Source organism: Anser anser (genome assembly GCF_964211835.1).
Source record: "Anser anser genome assembly, chromosome: 2".
Classification (NCBI taxonomy): Eukaryota; Metazoa; Chordata; class Aves; order Anseriformes; family Anatidae; genus Anser; species Anser anser.
This window is the reverse complement of record NC_139721.1, coordinates 17,199,767-17,220,929: the sequence shown is the minus strand read 5'-3', so window position 1 is coordinate 17,220,929 and position 21,163 is coordinate 17,199,767. Positions and strand designations below refer to the sequence as shown.

The following is a 21,163-nucleotide window of genomic DNA, read 5'->3' as shown; positions in this document are numbered from 1 at the left end:
GTACTTCGACTGTACAAGCAATGTAACACCAAACAGTGAAGAGACAAATGCATTTTAAATCACGTTCCTCTTCAGGACTTAATTATCTTCAGCAGTATTGAGAGAAACAACTTGTGTTGAGGAATGAAAACCCAAAGATGCATGCTCAATCTCTTAAAAATTGAGAAGATCACTGTTTCTTTAACGAATAACAGCAGAAAGAAAGAAACAAATGAGGCTGTCCACAACTGCTCAGGTGATTTGAGCGCTAGAAGTCGGAGACCTGAATTTCATTTTTTCCTGCCTAAAGCAGAAAGTCTGAAGATGATCATAGAATAGTAGAATATTAAGGTTGGAAAAGACCTTCAAGATCATCTGGTTCAACCATCCCCCTACCACCAATATCACTCACTACATCATGTCCCTAAGCACCACGTCCAACCTTTCCCTGTGGGTATTTACCCACAGGGACAGTGACTCCACCACCTCCCTGGGCAAACCATTCCAATGTCTGACTACTCTTTCTGAGAAGAAACATCTCCTAATTTCCAACCTAAACCTCCCCTGGCGCAACTTAAGGCCATTCCCTCTAGTTCAATTGCTCGTTATCTGTGAAAAGAGGCCAACCCCAGCTCCCCACAACTTTCTTTCAGGTAGTTGTAGAGAGCACTGAGGTCTCCCCTGAGCCTCTTCTTCTCCAGACTAAACAGCCCCAGTTCCCTCAGCTGCACCTCATAGGACTTGGGTTCCAGACCCTTCACCAGATTCATAGCCCTTCTCTGGACATGTTCCAGGGCCTCAGTGTCTTGTAGTGAGGGGCCCAAAACTGAGCACAGCACTTGAGGTGCAGCCTCACCAGAGCAGAGTGCAGGACAATTACCTCTCTGGTCCTGCTGGCTACACTATTCCTGGTATAAACCAGGATGCCGTTGGCCTTCTTGGCCACCCGGGCACACTGCTGGCTCATGTTCAGGTGAGCATCAACCAGCACACCCAGATCTTTTTCCTCTGCACAGCTTTCAAGCCACTCTGTCCCAAGCCTTTAGCATTGCATGACTTTGTTGGGGCCAGAGTGCAGGACCTGGCACTTAGCTATGTTTAACCTCATCCCATTGCCCTCTGCCCATTGATCCAACCTGTCCAGGTCTCTCTGCAGGGCCTTCCTACCCTCTGGCAGATTGACACTTCCCCCCAACTTGGTGTCATCTGCAAACTTACTGAGGGTGCACTCAATTCCCTCTTCCAAATCATCAATAAAGATATTAGAGAGGATGGGCCCCAACACCGGTCCCTGGTGAACACCACTGGTGACCGGTCACCAGCTGGATTTCACTCCATTCACCACTACCCTTTGGGCCCAGCCATTCCGCCAGTTTCTAACCCAGCAAAGAGTGTACCTGTCCAAGCCATGGGCTGCCAGCTTCTCCAGGAGAATACTGTGGGAGACCATGCCAAAGGCACATGTCATGATGCAGTAAATGCAATAGGGAAGTGACATTTCCTTCAAATGAAACTATTTTATTTTCCAGACAGTAATTTGTATTCACTGGGGTATAAAGTCACACATTTCTGTCTTCCATTGTAAGATACTCTCAGCGCTAGGTTCCATTCCTTGTTCCAGTGGTTATTTAAACATTTTGCATTTTGGATCTTGGCTTGGAAACCAGTTATTCTCTCTCTCTGGTCAATACTCTAAAAAACTAGACAAGAAAAGCAACTTTTCTTTCCCTGAGTGGAATGTTCTGCATAGCAGGAAGTTTCATCAGGAAGAACTGAGAATATTTTTCTTGAGAGCACTGAGAATAACTTTTAGCTTATTACAAAAGGCTTGTTCTTGGTATATAGATTAAAATTGGCAAACAGGGAGGACAGGAGGGCAGAATTCAACCTAAATTTCTCATGGCTTGCTGATTGCTGTTACTACTGATTGGTCTCTATTTCCTCTCTCTTTTGAAAGAAGCTTGCTGAACTTCATTGAACATGTTTGATTTGGAGGGTGTGTTTCAACAGCATATGCTTTTTGTCTGCATCACTCATGTTAGAAATATCTGCATCATAGTTTCCAAAGAGCTTTAGTACAATCAGCTTCAAGTTAATCGGCCTTGTCAAAGTGGATACATTTCTAGTCAAGTTCAGAACTGAAATTTTAAATACAAGATGAAAACTAAAGCATGTTATCTATGGTGTTCAAGTTTCTAGATACAAGCATTTGCTAAACAAATCTTTCAAAAGATCAGTTTTGTATTTAAGATTCAAAATCCTGCTTCGTTTCCACTACAGATCCTTTTATAGATCTCAGCTCCGAGTCCTTCATTCCTTTTCATCCCTTTCCAATTTATTTTTGAGATGTTTACCATCACAGGTGAACAACCTAATGTAGTCCTCTTTTCTGTAGGAGGGATGATTTACCCATCTGTGTAATAGGTGAGATTGAAAATATTTAAGAGACATTTTCCTTTATCTCATTAGTTAATTCATTACAATTTGTTGCTCATTCTTACCTTTCAACATGGACAAGAAGCAAGACCACTGAGCCTAAAAATTATTCATTTCAATAACGTTTCCTCAGGACATTGGGAAACTACATTACATGACAAGGTAGATACACTCATAGTTACCTGTTTTTTGTTTGTTTCTTTTGTTTTGTTTTGTTTTGTTTTTAATTCTCATAAAGGTTTCTCACTATCAGGTAGACAGTTAATATGACTTGTTTCAACATAATCAACAGAAAATTCTTGGATTGAAATACAACCCACGAAGTACATTTGGCCTGCTATAACACTTCCAGAGTACTAATCAAGTCATGAGCTTCTTGGCAGATTACTTTCTAACACCCTTTCCCAACACTCTGCTCTGTTTTCCCCCAGCACTTGCCTGGCATTTAATGCCAGGACACCTGTTTGTGTTTTTTTTAGTAATACAAAATATTAACTTCCTGTGAAGTAAATTCCCCTTCCAAGTGGCAGCATTTGGTCATATAGCCTCTGAATGGCTCCATAAAAGCCCTGGTGATAACTACATCTGGAACATTATGTATCAGTAATCTGAAAGGTAGTTTAATTATTCAGGAAATGGAATTCCAAACAGTTGCTATACTTGAGGATGTTTCTTATCTCACATGAAAAATACCATTCTCATCATGATTTTGCCATGAGGTTTTTCATGCCATGCCACCACAAGACAAAGTACACAGAAAAAATAAATAAATCTAAAACCTAAAAAAAGTGAATGTTGGAAAAGCAAAGTAAATAAATTAGTTTTGTTTGTGAGTAGTATATTGCTCACATATGAATACAAAATAATTATAAACCCTATGGATTAATCCCATGCAGTAATTTAGACACCTGCTTGGAGTTAGTATGCATCCTTCTCTAATATTGCAATTGTCATAGCTGTCTTGCAGCTGACACAGTCTCTTTAAATAAACTCACCCTTGTCTAGGCTTAATAGGTATGTGCAAAAACATTGAGGTCCTTACTCCACTGAGCTTATCAGAATGTAGACCACACCTGACTCAGTCAGAACTTTAAAAGCAGGTGTCAACCTGGTCCCCAGAATTATATCTGGAATTGACACCTCTGTGCATGCAAATGAAACACAAGTACATGAAAGCATTTGTCCCATTAACCACAACTGACAAAGGATTAGATGTTCACCCTCCTAGTTCTCCTTACCATTCTGCCTCATTTTATTAGACTGCAAGTAAAGAAAACTGTTGAAATGTGAGAGATGAGCGATGCAGTGGGAAACAGAAGAGCTTACCTTCACAAACTGGAACTTTGCCAGTCCATGTACCATCAGACCTACAGGCTCTATGCTCTGATCCTCCTGCCAGGAAGAAGCCTGGCTGACAACTGTAAATCAATGTATAGCCAAGTGAGGGAAGATCCATTCCTGCAACATTTGCATGAGATGGTGTTTCTGGTTGTTTACAGCTGTGAGCTACAAAGAAAAGATAAAATATCCTTCAGTCAAAATGGTCAAAATATTTCTGGAAAAAAAATATCAATATCCATTCTGAAAGGTAACTAATGAAGAAAAAAGCTTCAATAAAAATAACATATTAATATGTTTTAAAAAAATAGTTTTAGAAGTTATTGTATAGTCTATGATTTATTGTCCTGAGACTATAAATACATTCTTGAAAGTGTTTTTTCCATCTTCAAAAGACAAAGAACCAGTTTAAATGCACCCTTGCACATCTAAAATTGTTCATCTGCATACATGAACACAAACAAAACACATTTTATCATAGTAAAAAGCAATCCTGATTTGTGACTTATGTGACTTGTGACATAGAATAATAGTAAATAAACGGGTCACTTCAGAAAATACTATGAAAGGTCAAAGTGGAATGGTAAGCGAGGCAAGTTTTAACTATCATACACAAAAATTAATTACCAACCCTAATCTCATGAAAAGTGTTTTACATCTTTAACAACCACCGGAGTCTGAGAGCCTTGTGTTATCTCAAAAACAGCATAGTTCCAGAGTATGAGCAGACCTTGGCTTTCAATACACCGAGCTACTGATTAGGTGTTTGCTTAATACTGTTTGTTTGCACCAATACTGTTTTCTTCTGTGGATATGCTCACCATGCACTGCTTTTTGAAGTTTTTCTGTAAGGTCAGACCTTATAAGGTGAGACTGTTTCCAGAAAAAATACAGCTGACTTGCTGAAGAACAAGAAAGATTACCTATGAAGTGTAAAAGATGTAAGAAATGAAATGTTGCCTGCTGTATGCAAGTAAGAAGATTCTCTCCATTTCAGATTTAACAAATTCCAATTAAAAAAAACTTTCTTTTTTTTTCCTTCTTAAAATACCCTGAGTACCTAATTGGGAAACAGTGCAAACTCTTTGCTAGACCTGATTGTAAATTTCTAGTCCAGTACAAGGTAGGATTGTCTATGGCTTTCCTGCATGGCCTGTTCTCGCCACCTCTTCCTGACTCTGCACACTCTTCATTGGAAGGGTTGCACTCTCTTAGATAGAAACTTATTATTTTCACTATTTCTCTGGTCAATGGGCTGTCTGTGCTTCAAAAAGGATCAGATTTAATATGACTCAATACACTGATACTCTCATTATTTTTCTTTTTTACAAATCTACAGGCTATTATAGAAAAATTGTTTTACAAAATTTCTTTTTTCATTTCTAGCTGCTGTAAACTAATAATGCAACTTTATAATAAATTTAGTTTAAAATAGCTATATTTAAAAATATGGTACCTTTATAGAAATGTTACTGTAACTAAGTAGCCAAGAGAGAAAGAAATTAACAAATAATTTTAGGATTAGCATAAAAATGTAGTCCACCTATCAAATACTTACGTATACATTCTGGCTGAATTCCACTCCATGTAAGATCAGGAAGGCAAGTTCGTGTTGTTGATCCATGGAGAAGATGTCCTTTCTTGCACTGAAATTGAACAACATTTCCCACCTGTTGAAAAGTAGAAAGCACAGTTATATTGCTATGAGGAAATAACCTTGTTTTTTTTTTTTTTTCCATATCTGACAGCAAACTCCCTCACATAATACAGGCTCGATAAATTGTGGTACCCTTTCTGTAAAAAGTAAATTCAATCCACATAGGATACTGATATGAGATAAAAGAATTGCTTCATTCTCATTAAAATTACTCTCTCCACAAACCAAAATCCTCTGTGGATAAGAATCAAATCCGTGTGTCCTGTGATCTCTCTGGCATGAGATGACTTTCCAGGTCTGGACTTCCTCTGCCAGCTAAAAAAAAAAAAATTAAAAAATGACCGAGCTAGGAAATCTGGCAGCAAACCAGGACAGTCACAGAGCTGTAACGGGCAATAGATTCTACTGGACATTTGGTGAACTAGAGCCACCTTTGTGGAATGCTGTATGAATTCACAAGTTATAATGAGAAACCTTTCATTAGAACATACAAGGGCTTGTCAACAATGCTATCTCATGCTTCAGAAACTATAAGGTTCCTAAAATATTTTAATTTTCCTTTTTCATCACAAGAGATAAAAAAAAGAATCTTTCTTTACACACACATAATAGAAACCAGAATGTAAATACAATATGATTTATAATAGTAATACATCTGATATTAGTTTTTAATTATTATTCTTATTATAGGTTTGTGTTTTATAAAATATAAAATATAATTTTTTAGTCAGTAATGGTTTGGGCATAAACATAACCTGGAATAACTTGTTCAACATGTTCAGTCATTACAATATAAATCAAAATGCAAACAATTTCCAATTTTGATCAAATGCAGGGAAATTAGATTTTAAGGACATCATTTGGGGAGTAGTCTGTTACATGCTGTGAGTGGAGGACTCAAATATTAAGGTGTGTAGATCATATGTACTATTCTGTAGTCACCGATATTACTATATTTATCCACTTATGTTCAAACAAGAAGTTGAAAAGTTTGAATTGTATGTGGTTATTTATTTATTTATTTAAAATATTGTTTAAATGTAAAATGTTTGATTCAATTTGATGCCAAGGGTAAAATATAGATGCTTTCACAACAGCTTAATCCTGGGAAACAGCATTTCACTACTGCACATAGTCATTTGAAACTTCATAGTACTATCTCTTTCCAGCTCAAGCTTCTCATCAGAATGAAATTTAATAAAAATGCATGAAATACAGATAGCAGCTAATCAACACAGTGTATGATTTAAAATTTGTCTCTATTTATTTATTTACAGTGCTCACTGGACTATGTAATTACTTTTAAAAGATTTTGAAGAAAATATACTAAATCACTTTCATGATTAAGCACATAGTGAGAAAACACTAACAGTTTAAGTTGCACCAAACAGAAACAGAAGTACTCTTTAACTTATTTATTTACTTGTTTATTTGTTTGTGATAAAGACCTTAGTTAAAACAACCACCATCAACATATTACTTTACAAGAAGTACTAGTCTTATAAAAGATTTGTTCAGTTTAGTCATCTAACAAAGCAATCTGCATTTGCAACTATACAATGAACACCTACCCTATTTAATCTTTACCTATCAAGGAAGACAATACTTTGACACTGTTTTTTAAATCAGGACTCTCCTACTCCTCCTCCCCACAGTTGCCTCCCCCTCCCACCAAAATAACAGCAATTCTAGTGCAACTGTTAAATGTAGTTGCTTAATATGAATAGTAATTTAATTTTCTTTCCACTTTATTCTTTCAAAAATGACTTTGTGATCTTCCTGAATAAAAAAGCATTTGAGAAAAAAACAAAACAAAACAAAACAAAAAAAAAAAAAAACCTTGACTGTTTTGTGAAATGGAGAAGCTATACATCATGGAAGCCAATGAGAAAAAGATATCTGACTTCTCGTTTCCAGATACATAATTCTAAAGTGTAAATTAGAGATTCAAGCTCTGGTAGTCAATAGCAACTCCAGGAATAGTTGCTCTATGGGTTTAACTCCTTAGTCAAACTACATAATTTATTCCAATTAACATTTTATGTGCTATATGCTCTTAAAAAAAATAATAATCTTTTTAGTGTTCAACAGTTCTTAGGATTATCTTTCATAGATTAGCTCAACATCATTTAAATATGGGCAATATTAAACCAATCAGATAACATCAATCCTGAAACTTTCAGCTACTTTTGGAGTCAATCATTTAGCACTTTTTAAGTAGGGTATTATGTAAAATATATTTTTTTTCATTGTATAAAATCTCTTCAGAGAAATAAGAACTCAATAGATTAAAAACTGTACTGAGTGTACTCAGTAAAATTCAGCATATTACAATTCTACTCATCTAGAATTGAACCAAAAAGTTGATACTTTTTGAGTTGAAAGGGCTGGAAAATTATGTCCATAAAGTCTTTAGACCTACAGGACACAGTGCAATAGTGAAAAATGGAGAAGTTGTATTCTTCCAATTTTCTGTGACTTCTCTCTCTTCTTTAGCTGTCATATTCATGACTTTGGATTAGTTCTTTATGAACTGACTCCTTGGCTGGACAGATACACTGAAGATAAACCATTCCACCTGAAGAGAACCAAGAAATGCACACAAATTTTTCCACAAAAAAAAAAGATGAGTATACAACTCATCTTCACTGCATCTCTGTCTAATATATAGCTTCACTTGACCAGTTTGTTAGCCCAGTATTAGAAATACATCAGTGAGATAAGGAAACGGCTGTTCAACTGTCAACCCTGTTTAACTATCTTATTTTCCTTTTATGACAAAGTTATCCATGTTGTTAACCAAAGAAAGCCAGATGATGTAATCATCCTGGGGTGCATCAGACACAGCATTGCTAGACAGTCAAGGGAAGCAACTGATGAGATGATGATGGTTGATGAAAATCTGAACTTGGTTAATGAGAAGCTCAACACGAGCTGGCAATGTGCACTTGCAGCCCAGGAAGCAAACCATACCCAGGGCTGCATCAAAAGAAGTTGAGGCCAGCAGGTCGAGGGAGGTGATTCTCCCCCTCTACTCTGCTCTCACAATACCCCCACATGGAGTATTGCATTCAGCTCTGGGGCACCCAATCTAAAAAGGACATGGACCTTTTCGAGTGAGTCTAATAGTGAGTCTCACAGAAGAGCCACAAGAATGATCAGAGGGCTGGAACACCCCTCCTATGAAGATAGGCTGATAGAGTTGGCATTGTTCAGCCTGGAGAAGGCTCTGAGGAGACCTCATTGCAGCCTTCCAGTACCTAAAGGGGGACTACAGGAAAACTGGGGAGGGACTCTTTGTTAGGGACTGTAGTGATAGGACAAAGAGTAATGGTTTTAAACTAACAGAGGGTAGATTTAGATTAGATAGTAGGAAGAAATTCTTTACTCAGAGGGAGGTGAGGCAGTGAAATAGGTTCTCCAGAGAAGTTGTGGATGCCCCATCCCTGGCAGTGTGTAAGGCTAGGTTGGCTGGGATTTTTGAGCAACCTGGTCTGCTGCAAGGTGTCCCTGCCCATGGCTGGGTGGTTGGAACTAGATGATCTTTAAGGTCTCTTCTAACCCAAACCAGTCTATGATTCTATTATTCTATGATTGTCCTGCTCCACTCTGTGCTGGTGTGGCCTCACCTCAAGGTGCAGTTTTGTGCAGTTTTGGATGCTACAATGTAAGAAAGATCAAAAATCTATCAGAGAGCATCCAAAGGAGGGCAACAAATGTGGTGAAAGATCTAGAGTGCAAGACATATGGAGTGGCTCAGATCACTTGGTTTGTTCAACTTAGAGAAGAGGAGACTGAGGGGTGACCTCAGCCTGATCTACAGCTTCCTCATGAGGAGCTGTGGAGGAGGAGGTGCTGATTTTTCTCTCTGGTGACCAGTGATAGGAAATGAGGTAACATCATTAAGCTGTATCAGGGGAGGTTCAGATTGGGTATTAGGAAATGTTTTTTCATCAAGAGGGTGGTCAGGCACTGGAACAGGTTACCCAGGGAAGGGGTCATAGCCCCAAGACTGCCAGAGTTCAAGAAGCATTTAGACAATGCTCTCAGATATATGTTTTAATTTGCAGTATACAGGGGTTGGACTCATTGATCCTTGTGGGTCCCATCCAACTCAAGATATTCTATGATTCTGTGATTCTATGGCTCTAGCTGCCAACCAGAGCCTAGGAAAGACTGAGTCGCTAGCATTCTTCATTTTCTAAAAATGATAATAATAATAATAACTAAAAACTTGGTCTCGCAATCAGCTGTTGCAATAGCACCTTTTCTATCCAAAAGAGTAACTACTAATGAAGCCCTTTTCCTCATTTCCTCTTTCTGTTTTAAACAAACAAGTAAGTCAACAAAACAAAGCAACAAACCATCCATTAAACTAGATGTCAGTTTATATTGTACTATATAACCATTTTATGTAGGTCCACAAAGTAGCACCAAAGATACAACAGTTGACCTTATGATGAAGACATTAGAATTGCTATCATGATATTCAATAGCAGGTTAATGAATAAATTAATGAATAAGTCTCCCTGATAGAAGAGAAAAAGAAAAGGAAAAAAAAAAAAGAAAAAAGAAGAAGAAGAGGAGGAGGAAGAAGAAGAGGAAGAGAATTACAAGTAATTGTTTTCTAGTGTAGAACTCCCTTTTGGGAAGTCTGCTTTGCAGACTGTCATTACTGTCATGGCAGAGGCACCAGGTGGCACTACAATACTGTGTTCCATGGACTCAAAAATTCTGTGTTGAGATCTTCTGTATTGTTCAATTCATTATAAACATTGTATAGAAGTATTGGTGGGAAGAGCTGAAGAAACAGCCTAAGTATCTAAATCTGTAATCTCTGTTTTTAGGGAGGAACGATTCTATGTGTAAAAGTGTTTGTACTCAATCCTGGGGAAGGGGTGGTGGGGGAGAACAAAAATGAAAAATATTTTTTTGCATGCTGTTGGATTGTCTCTGTTCCATAGCTGCTTCTTCCATTGTATCAGTTATAGTTTTGATATTCAACTATTCAATATCACTAACTTCTCCTTTGCTGAGAACCAAAGACCATGTATTTGCTATATCCTAACAGAGAAGATATAGTAATTAGGAAAGAAAACGCATAAACACAATCTGCAACCACCACTTATTAAAAATAGGATAGTACTTTAGATATATATTTTAACCAAAATATTATAGTAACATATAATAATATATAATTATTTTCTTTTTTTCTTTCTTATATTCTGTATAAGAATACAAGGTATTTCTAGCTGTCATGTGTTACCCCAGAATCAGATTTTCTTGGTCTTTAATTTATCAAAGAACATGAAGATACTCTAACAAGCTTCTCCATCCCCTGCAATCCATGTCAAACTACTAAGGCAATGTCTGTCCTTTCTCTTCAGTAGCTTTTAGCATCACACTTAAATGAATGGAAACATAACTTGTTAAATCATTGGTATCCCAGTACTACGGTATTGCTGTATTACTAGCACCAGGCTATTGAGTTTGCAAGACCTCTGGGAAGCTTAACAGGCTTCCTTTCTCAGAACTTGTCTTGATATCCTTGGAACATTTTTTGGTTATTTTTTTAACTTGGATGAACTGAAACATTTTTTTCCTCTAATCACTGTCTGTGACTAATTTGTATCCTTTTCTTTCTCTTTGTATGGTACAACCACAGCTTTATATCCATAGTAGTAACAGGTAGCTATCGTGCAAAATGAGATATTTACCACTAATGTGTGGCAGTATAGAGAAACATAAGCCTGGCACTGATATGATAGCCATGAGAAATGGGAACACAGGTTGCTGTGAAGAAGACTGCAGGTGTGGATGCGATAAGTAATGGGACACAGGCTTGGCACTGGGGACCTCATGGCATCACATGGCACTTGCAGGGCAACCAGGCGATCAGGCCCAGTCAGCATGGGTTTATGAAAGGTAGGTCCTGCTTGACGAACCTGATCTCCTTCTGTAACCAAGTGGCGCGCTTGGTGGATGAGGGGAAGGCTGTGCATGTGATCTACCTTGACTTCAGTAAGGCTTTTGACACCGTTTCCCACAACATTCTCCTCAAGAAACTCTCTGCTCTTGGCTTGGACTGGCATACACTTCATTGGGTTAAAAATTGGCTGGGTAGCCAGGCCCAAAGAGTTGTCGTGAGTGGAGTTAAATCCAGTTGGAGACCGGTCAGTAGTGGTGTCCCCCAGGGCTCAGTATTAGGGCCAGTTCTCTTCAATATGTTTATCAATGATCTGGATGAGGGGATCAAGCGCACCCTCAGTAAGTTTGCAGACGACACCAAGTTAGGTGCATGTGCTGATCTGCTCGAGGGTAAGAAGGCTCTGCAGGAGGATCTGGATAGGCTGGAGCGATGGGCTGAGGCCAACTGTATGAAGTTCAACAAGGCCAAGTGCCGGGTCCTGCACTTGGGGCACAACAACCCCAAGCAGAGCTACAGGCTGGGAGATGAGTGGTTGGAAAGCTGCCTGGCAGAGAAGGACCTGGGAATACTGGTTGATAGGCAGCTGAATATGAGCCAGCAGTGTGCTCAGGTGGCCAGGAAGGCCAACAGCACCCTGGCTTGTATAAGAAGCAGTGTGGCCAGCAGGTCTAGGGAGGTGATTGTCCCCCTGTACTCGGCTCTAGTGAGGCCGCACCTCGAGTACTGTGTTCAGTTTTGGGCCCCTCACTACAAGAAGGACATGGAGGTACTTGAGAGAGTCCAGAGAAGGGCAACAAAGCTGGTGAGGGGTCTGGAGAACAAGTCTTACGAACAGCGGCTGAGGGAGCTGGGGTTGTTTAGCCTGGAGAAGAGGAGGCTCAGGGGAGACCTCATCGCTCTCTGTAGGTACCTTAAAGGAGGCTGTAGAGAGGTGTGGGTTGGTCTATTCTCCCACATGCCTGGTGACAGGACAAGGGGGAATGGGCTAAAGTTGTGCCAGGGGAGGTTTAGGTTGGATATTAGGAAGAACTTCTTTACTGAAAGGGTTGTTAGGCATTGGATTGGGCTGCCCAGGGAAGTGGTTGAGTCACCATCCCTGGAGGTCTTTAAGAGACGTTTAGATGTAGCCCTTAGTGATATGGTTTAGTGGAGGACTTGTTAGTGTTAGGTCATAGGTTGGACTGGGTGATTTTGGAGGTCTCTTCCAACCTAAATGATTCTTTTATTCTGTGATATGAACAACTCATCCACGATCATTTAAAGAAATTCAGTCCTGGACAAAATCAGGTTTCAGGAGTAACAAAGAATTATCTATGATAGATAAAATGGAGCATGTAGAGTAGATTTCAGTATGTGTGAGTGTGTGTAAAAGCATGTTAGAAACATTACAAGTAATCCCAAGTGAATCAAGAATACAAAAAAGAGCAAAAAGAAAAAAGAAAATAAAAGTCAAAATTAGAATTCTCTCACGCAAGCATTTCCTGGTGAAACTGAAACTAACAGCAACAACCGACACAGGGCTGAAGTCAAAGACCTGATGATCCAGAGAAGTGTAAAGAACCAGGAAAATGCCTAGAAGCCAGTATATGTGTCTACTATAGTGTAAGTGAATTATAACTGGAGACATTTTGTAAAGAAGCATTTACTGTTTAATCCCCTCACCATCCCCACCCCCTTTCTTTTTCTGCAGTAATTAGATAAGGACTAATGATTTTTGGATTTGACTGCTAAGAGTTCAGTTATACCACAAATTCGTGACTTTATTTTTTAAGAGGTATGTTCCCTTCTGGCCCATAGCAAGATGTGTAGTACATCCTAGTTCAAAACCTTTGTAGACAGAGATACAGTTTGCAGAACACTGGATAGCTTATGTAACTAACATTTGGGCATAAGAGATCATAGCAGTTTTTTTTTTTTTTTTTTTACCATAGTTTGATAATGTAATATACATGATTCTAAGTTGTAGTTAATCACTCATTCTTTTTACCTAGGATAATATACACACACACACAAAAAGAGCTCTGTGTAATTATTGTTTGTAGATGTATACACATTTGCATAACAAAAATCACAACACAAGTGTCATCCTTTTTAGAAATTGTATGGTGTCTGATAAAGCTTAAATTAAAATGATTCAGTGATGATGCCAACTATGCTTATGCTCACAGCTCTTGTGAGCTGTTACAGAATTCTTTTGGAATATAATCTGACAATTCCATCATCACTGAAGTTTTGAGACTCCTTTCTGTCAAGTCTTGAATTACATCATATATGTCTGAATTTTCAACTCAAGCAATATCATACGAAAACAAATATTCAAAGACAGGAGGAGCAACAAAAATAAAAACCACTGCTGTGGAAATTCAATACTTGGTATTAGTATTGTGAAAAGCAAGTGACAGTCAGTGATATAGTCATGTAAACAAGGCAGTTCTGTCAGTTGTTAAAAAGCACAAAAACAAACAAACAAACAAAAACACAGGACTCCATGTATGAAGACTTGAATTCTACTGTAAGCTTAGAGGCCCGCCCCCTTTTTTTTTTTTAAATGAGAGACAAAAATTTAAAACTTAACAATTAAGTCAATTCAGTGGCTTTGCTACTATTAGTTTAAATGTGAAGCATTTGAGAGTTCCAAATTTGAGAGCTCCAACCCCCTTTCTCTTACAAACATACATAACAAAAGTACAGAACCCCAAAATGAGAAAAAAAACTACTTGGGGTTAGAGTCAGAAAACCATACTGTATTTTTTCAACAGTAACAACTCTTTGATATGCATGTAGTGGGTTTACGTGGCAAGGTTTTGGTAGCAGGGGGTGCACACGGGTGGCTTCTGCGAGAACAATCCAGAAGCTGCCCCATGTTAAATAAGGGCCCCACTGCTGGCCAGAGCTGAGCTAGTACGTGATGTTGTTTGTGTCTCTGTAAGAGCATATTTAAGAGAGGGAAAAACAAACAAACAAACAAACAAAACAAACCAACCAAACAAACAACAGCAACAGCAACACTGGTGGGGAACTGCAGCTGACAGACAGAGGAGTGAGAAACAGCCTTGCAGATACCAAGTTCAGTGAAGAAGGAGGGCAGGAGGTACTTCAAGTGGCAGAGCAGTTCCCCTGCGGCCTGTGGTGAGGACCGTGGTGAAGCAGGCTGTCTCCCTGCAGCCCATGGAATACCACGGTGGAGCAGGGTTCCATGCTGCAGCCTGTGGAGGAGACCACAGTGGAGCAGGTGGACCTGCACTGAAGGAGGCTGTGGCTTGTCGAAGACCCCCACCAGAGCAGATTCCGGGCTGCACCTGTAGCCCATGGAGAGGAGACCATGCAGGAGCAGGTGACCTGGCAGGAGCTGCTGCCCATGGAGGACCCATGTTGGGGCAGTTTGCACTTGAGTCGACAGGCCACCGGATGAACCAGGTGGTACGGACCCCTATTTGGAGCAGTTCTTGAAGAGCTGCTGCCTGTGGGAAGCCCACACAGGATCAGCTCGGGAAGGACAGCATCCCGTGGGAGGGGACCCCACCTTGGAGCAGGGGAAGAGAGTGACCTAGAAGGAGCGGTGGATACGAAGTGCTATAGACTGACCACAAGCCCCATTCCCCCATTTCCTGCGCTGCTCGGGGGGAGGGGGTGGAAGAGGGGGGATGAGGGGGAAGGTGTTTTTGGTTAATTTCTTTTGTTTCTCACTTCTCTAGCTTGTTAGTAACAGACAATAAATCTTACTATCTCCCTACTCTGAATCTGTTTTGCCCATCACGATAATTGTTGAGTGATCTCCCTGTCCTTATCTCATCCCTTGAGACCTTTACATCGTATTTTCTCCTCCTTTCCATTTGAGGAGGGGGAATGAGAGAGTGGCTGAGGTGGAGCTCGGCTGCCCACCCAAGTAAAACCACCACAATGCATTTGCCAACAGCAAACCATTTTGCTTAATTCTGCCTAATCTCTTTTGATCTATTGTTTAAAATTGCAGAGAACTTAAGAAATCTATCAGACAAAAGAAAAACAAAGCCATCTCAACTTCAGAATTTTAGGGTTATTTAACTTTCTGCTGTGGATGGAAGAAAAAGTCATTATATTATTATCCCATTCATAAAGGAAGTTAGGTATAATATAATTTAATTCATATTATGCTCTGTTTGTGGCTTAAATGAGTCACAATATTATTGAATATATTGTAACGTAATATTTCTTTTCAGGGACTACAGACAATAACTTGTCTAAAACTGATCATTTTCATTGTCATTTCTACCCAATAAAGCGGTAAACTTTGCTTCTTGTGTGAGAATAATGCTCCTCCTCTGCTCTGTATTAACTAAGATGTCATATTTATAGTAACCAGAAATCATGTGCAGACATTTAGTTCCTATACAAAACCAAATTCATTATATAGGAGCTTAAGGATACATTTCTGACCAGGGAAGGAGACTATATCTCAAAACAATTTGCAAAATAATTGTCATCAAATTAAACTTGCTGATTTGCCCCACTTGTCTGCAAGGCACTAACCTTACAACTGTGGGATCCAGGTTGTAAATCCTGCCAGCAGCTACACTTCTTTTAGAAATTATTTATCAGTTGACATTTTGCCTGGTATTTTAACAGTTTGATGTGAGCTGTGAGTGATGCTTTCATACACAACCACAACTACATCTCAAATGAGAAAGGCCATATTAGCTTCTTCAGTGATAGAAAGCTCATTAATATGCCAGAGAAAGTGTGACAATAAAATTGTAGAAAACGGTCATTACAATAATTCATTTCTTACACAGCTGAATAAAGAGTTGCTCTCTAGCATAACATAGTATTACTCCCAGAGGAAGTTAGCCCAAGGACTGCCCCTGCACATTCGATCTTAGCACAAAACAAAACTCTACTTCATTCCCTGGAGAAAATTGAGACAATTATATTACCACTTATCAATGACTGTGATCTAGCAAAATCTGAAAACTCCAAATATTGCTAAAACAAACAAACAAACAAAAAAAACACTAAGCAGGAGGAGTACTGCATAAAGGCCACCAAAATGACAAACCAAAGAAATCTGTGGTAAAGACCCTGAAGAGCCTTTAGATTCGATCCATGCTTAAAAAAAAATAATAATTTCATGTTGTAAATCTACTCCAATTTCAATTAGGCCTTTCTTGCATTTCTGGCAATCTGCAGTTTTTACTTAACTCCTACTACTGGACAGGTACAACATACAACCTGGGAGCTTCCAGCTTGCTTTTCTGTGTATGCCTGTTCACACGACTGGAGCTTTCATCCCTGATACCAAACGCAGATGTACCAGGATAATTTTGACTCTTCCTTACTTTGTTCACAGTTGCCTTATAGTACTCCTAGCAAACTATATGTCACATTTCTACATCTGTGATTCTGCATTCATCCATGAAAACCTCTCACTAACACTGCCATTTTGTGTGATTCAGAAATTCAGAAGCATTTTCAATTTTACATTTTTGTATTGTTACTCTTTAAGCAATATAATAAAAGTAAAGATCTTTCACTACATTTTGAAGAATGTTTTCCAACACTGAACACAAGAACAGTGCCCTTTTAGCACTGCAGTGTCAAAATAGCATGATGTCTGTAAGTTTTTTTCTGCATATACCACATTCTAGCATGGTAAATGCCTCATATATTATTCCAAAAGGAGCTCATGCAAACATCATTTGCTACAACAAAGCCTTGCAGCCCAAGTGGCTGTTGGTCCACTTTGCTGCATCAGGTAGAACATTGCCATCAGGTCAAGGGAGATGCTCAGCTTCGCAGTACAAGAGAGACAGGGGCATACTGCACTGAGTCCAATGAAAGATCACAAAGGTGATTCAAAGACAGGAGCAGACAAGGAGAGGCTTAGAGAGCTGGGACTATTCAGCTAGCAAAAGAAAAGGCTCAGGAGGAATGTTATCAGTGTATATTAGCAGCTGATAGGGGCAGGAAAGGAAACAGGCAGACTTTTCTCAGTGGTGTCCAGTGACCAGACAAGAGGCAACCCAGGCACTAAGTGAAATATAGGAAATTCTGTTTAGACATAAAAAAAAAATAAATAAATTTTTACTGTAAGGTTGTAAGGGTGTGTGGAGTGTCTGTCCCTGGAAATATTCAAAACTCACCTGGACACAGCCCTGAGCAACCAGCCCTAGCTGATCTTTGAGAAGGTGGGGTTTGGACTAGAAGCTTTCCAGAGGCACCTGCCAGCCTCAGTGACTCGATCGTTCATTTCGGTTATATAATTTCCATATGTTACAACAGAATTTCTCTCAGAGAAAAACGAAAATACACAAACATAAAGAAAGCGACAACAACCCACGCCTCAAACAAACAAACAAACAAAAACCAACGCACTATTTTTTTAAAGTGTGTCTATGTTAGCAGTTTGGCATATAGTATACATACTTTTAAGGTGAAAAATCTTATTTGAATCATAGAATCATAGAATTATTTATGTTGGAAAACTCCTCTAAGATCATCAAGCCTAACTGTTAACCTAGCACTGTCAAGTCTACCACTAAATCATATCCCACAGCACCACATCTACATGCCTTTTGAATACCTCCAGGGATGGTGACTCAACCACTTCCCTGGGCAGCCTTTTCCAATACTTCACAACCCTTTCAGCAAAGACATTTTTCCTAATATCCAACCTAAACTTCCCCGGGCACAACTTAAGGCCATTTCCTCATCTTATCACTTGTTGCCTGGGCAAAGAGATTGACCCCCACCTTGCTACAACCTCCTTTCAGGTAGTTGTAGAGGACAGTAAAGTCTCCCCTGAGCCTTCTTTTCTCTAGGCTAAATAACCCAGGTCCTTCAACTGCTCCTCATAAAACTTGTTCTCTAGATCCTTCACCATCTTCACTGCCCTTCTTTGGACACGCTTTAGCACCTCAATATCTTCCTTGTAGAGAGGGGCCCAAAACAAAACTAAACACAGTATTCATGGTGTGGTCTCATCTCACCAGAGTTGAGTACAGGGGGACAATCACTTTTCTAGACCTAGTGGCCTCACAATTTCTGATACAAACTAGGATGCTATTGGCCTTCAGGGCCACCTGAGCACACTGCTGACTCATATTCAGCTGGTTATCAACCAATACCACCACGTCTCTTCCTGCTACTCTTTCCCCCAGCCTGTAGTGTTGCATGGGGTTGTTGTGCCCCAAGTGCAGGACCTGGCATCTTGCTGAACCTCATACAGATGGTCTTGGTCCATCAATCCAGTCTATCCAGGTCCTTGTGTAGAACTTTTCTCCCTGAAGCAGATCAACACTCATGCCCAACTTGGCGTCATCTGCAAACTTTCTGAGAGTGCACTCGATCCCTTTGTCAAGATCATTGATAAAGACATTAAAGAGAACTGGCCCCAATACTGAGCCCTGGGGGACACTATTTGTTACTGGCTGCCAACTGGATGTAACTCCATTCACCACAACTCTCAGTATTTTATCCACAGAAGCATATGCCTGTCCAAGCCATGAGCAGCCATTTTCTCCAGAAGAATGCTGTGGGAAACACTATCAACAGCTTTACTAAAGTCTAGGTAGACAACATCCACAGCCTTTCCTTCACCCACAAAGTGGGTCACCTTGTTGTAGAAGGAGATCAGGCTAGACAATCAGGACATGCCTTTCATAAACCCTTAGTGACTGAGCCTGATCTCCTGGTTGCCCTGTATTGTGCTGTGAGATGGCACTCAAGATGATCTGTTCCATAACCTGGCACTGAGCTCAGACAGACAGGCCTGTAGTTTTCTGGATCCTCCTTCCGGCCCTTCTTGTAGATGGGTCTCATATTTGCTAGCTGTTAGTCAACTGGGACCTCCCCTGATAGCTAGGACAGTTGATAAATGATGAAAAGGGGCTTGATGAGCACTTCTGCCACTTCCCTCAGTACCCTCAGGTGGATCCTATCTGGTCTCAAAGACTTGTGTATGTGTAAGTGGTTTAGCAGATCGCTAGCCATTTCCTCATGGATTATGAGGGCTTTGTTCTGCTACCTGTCCCTGTCTTCCAGCTCAGGGGGCTGGGTACCCAGAGAATAACTGGTCTTACTACTAAAGACTGAGGCAAAGGCATTAAGTACCCCAGCCTTTTCCTCATTCTTCATCACTATGTTCCACCCCGCCCCCCCCCCCCCCCCCCATGCAATAAAAGATGGACATTCTCCTTAGTCCTTCTTCTGTTGCTAATGTATTTATAGAAGCATTCACAAACAGTAGGGAGCACTTACATATTGCTTTGGAGTTCCTGAACTACTTCAAGGTAAAACCAAGAACTTGATCACCAGACTTTCATGTAGTGCATTCGTTGCTAATAGGGACACAAGGTCAGTTTAAACCAGCAAGCAGAAATAAGGAAAGAACAACATTCCAGCAACCAACTTTTTTAAGGCACAAGCAATTTCTCGATCTCTATTCATGAGTTTGTAAACTTTGAGGCAGTACAAAAAGACTTTAATATGGAAGTCAGTAAAAAATAGCATACTCTACCTGATAGCCAAATGTGTTGTTTTGTGATCCATGCCTTGGGACTCCTGGATTTTCACATGCTGTGCGAGTAGGTTCTTAAAAAAATAATAAATGAAAAACAAAACAAAGTACAATATTTTAATGACATATATGCATGTATAACAAAGCTATGTTTGTTCAAAAACATGCAATATGCCAACAAGAGAAACAAAAATAGAGTGATTTGTTTCATAGAATGGTTTAATTTGGAAGGGCCCTTAAAGATCATCTAGTCCAAACCCCCTGCCATGGGCAGGGACACCTTGCAGCAGACCAGGTTGCTCAAAAATCCCAGCCAACCTAGCCTTACACACTGCCAGGGATGGGGCATCCACAACTTCTCTGGAGAACCTATTTCACTGCCTCACCTCCCTCTGAGTAAAGAATTTCTTCCTACTATCTAATCTAAATCTACCCTCTGTTAGTTTAAAACCATTACTCCTTGTCCTATCACTACAGTCCCTAACAAAGAGTCCCTCCCCAGTTTTCCTGTAGTCTCCCTTTAGGTACTGGAAGGCTGCAATGAGGTCTCCTCAGAGCCTTCTCCAGGCTGAACAATGCCAACTCTATAAGCCTGTCTTCATAGGAGAGGTGTTCCAGCCCTTTCCTCACCCTTGTGGCCCTCCTCTGGGCTTGCTGTAATAGGTCCATGTCTCTCTTATATTGAGGGCCCCAGAGCTGAACACAGTATTCTAGGTGAGGTCTCACAGGAGAAAAGCAGAGGGGGAGAATCACCTCCCTCCCCACTTTCTGGCCATTTATTTATTTATTTAATTCTCACATTTGTTAGTGATTCTTAGAGAGTATCGAATAGCAAGAGGATAATGCAAAAATAGCTGGAAAAAGGAATAATGAGCATTCAGGTAATTTCAGTAATATGGGTGTCACCTTACCTATACATCGGGGTGAAGAACCACTCCATGTGCCATCTGCTTGGCAAATCCTGGTGCTGGAGCCAACTAAAATAAAAGGAGGATTGCAGCTGAAAGAGACTTCTGACTGGTAGATGAAACTCTTGCCTTCTCTTTTCCCTTGAGAGGGTACTCCAGGGTCACCACAAAACTTTGCTGTAAGAAAAGATATGATAGAAAATAAATTTATTATTTATTTATTAAAATGTATGAAAATAACATTTATCTGAACTGAGTCGTTACTCCACGTTACTTTTTATTATTGTTATTTTTAATTAAACAGAGGTTAAATACAGAAATATTTACTGGAATTCAAAGAGAAATTAAATAGCCAATTGTTAGTTTTGCTTCAGTTTGCACTAAAGAAAGGCTAACTGTTCAAAATTCTTATGTAATGGGAT

General features: G+C 39.7%; 1 protein-coding gene across 5 annotated transcripts in view; it reads right to left on the bottom strand.

The window, feature by feature from the left end:
* The window catches only part of CSMD3 (CUB and Sushi multiple domains 3), a 1,012,063-nt gene that overhangs the window by 12,855 nt on the left and 978,045 nt on the right, over positions 1–21,163 (bottom strand). For all 5 annotated transcript variants that reach the window (XM_083827432.1, XM_083827428.1, XM_083827429.1 and 2 more), the window contains 4 exons: positions 20,745–20,918; positions 19,834–19,907; positions 5,312–5,423; positions 3,742–3,921 (listed from right to left, as the gene is read on the bottom strand). In XM_083827432.1, the coding sequence (XP_083683558.1) occupies positions 3,742–3,921; positions 5,312–5,423; positions 19,834–19,907; positions 20,745–20,918 (540 nt within the window). The remainder of the gene's footprint in view (positions 1–3,741; positions 3,922–5,311; positions 5,424–19,833; positions 19,908–20,744; positions 20,919–21,163) is intronic.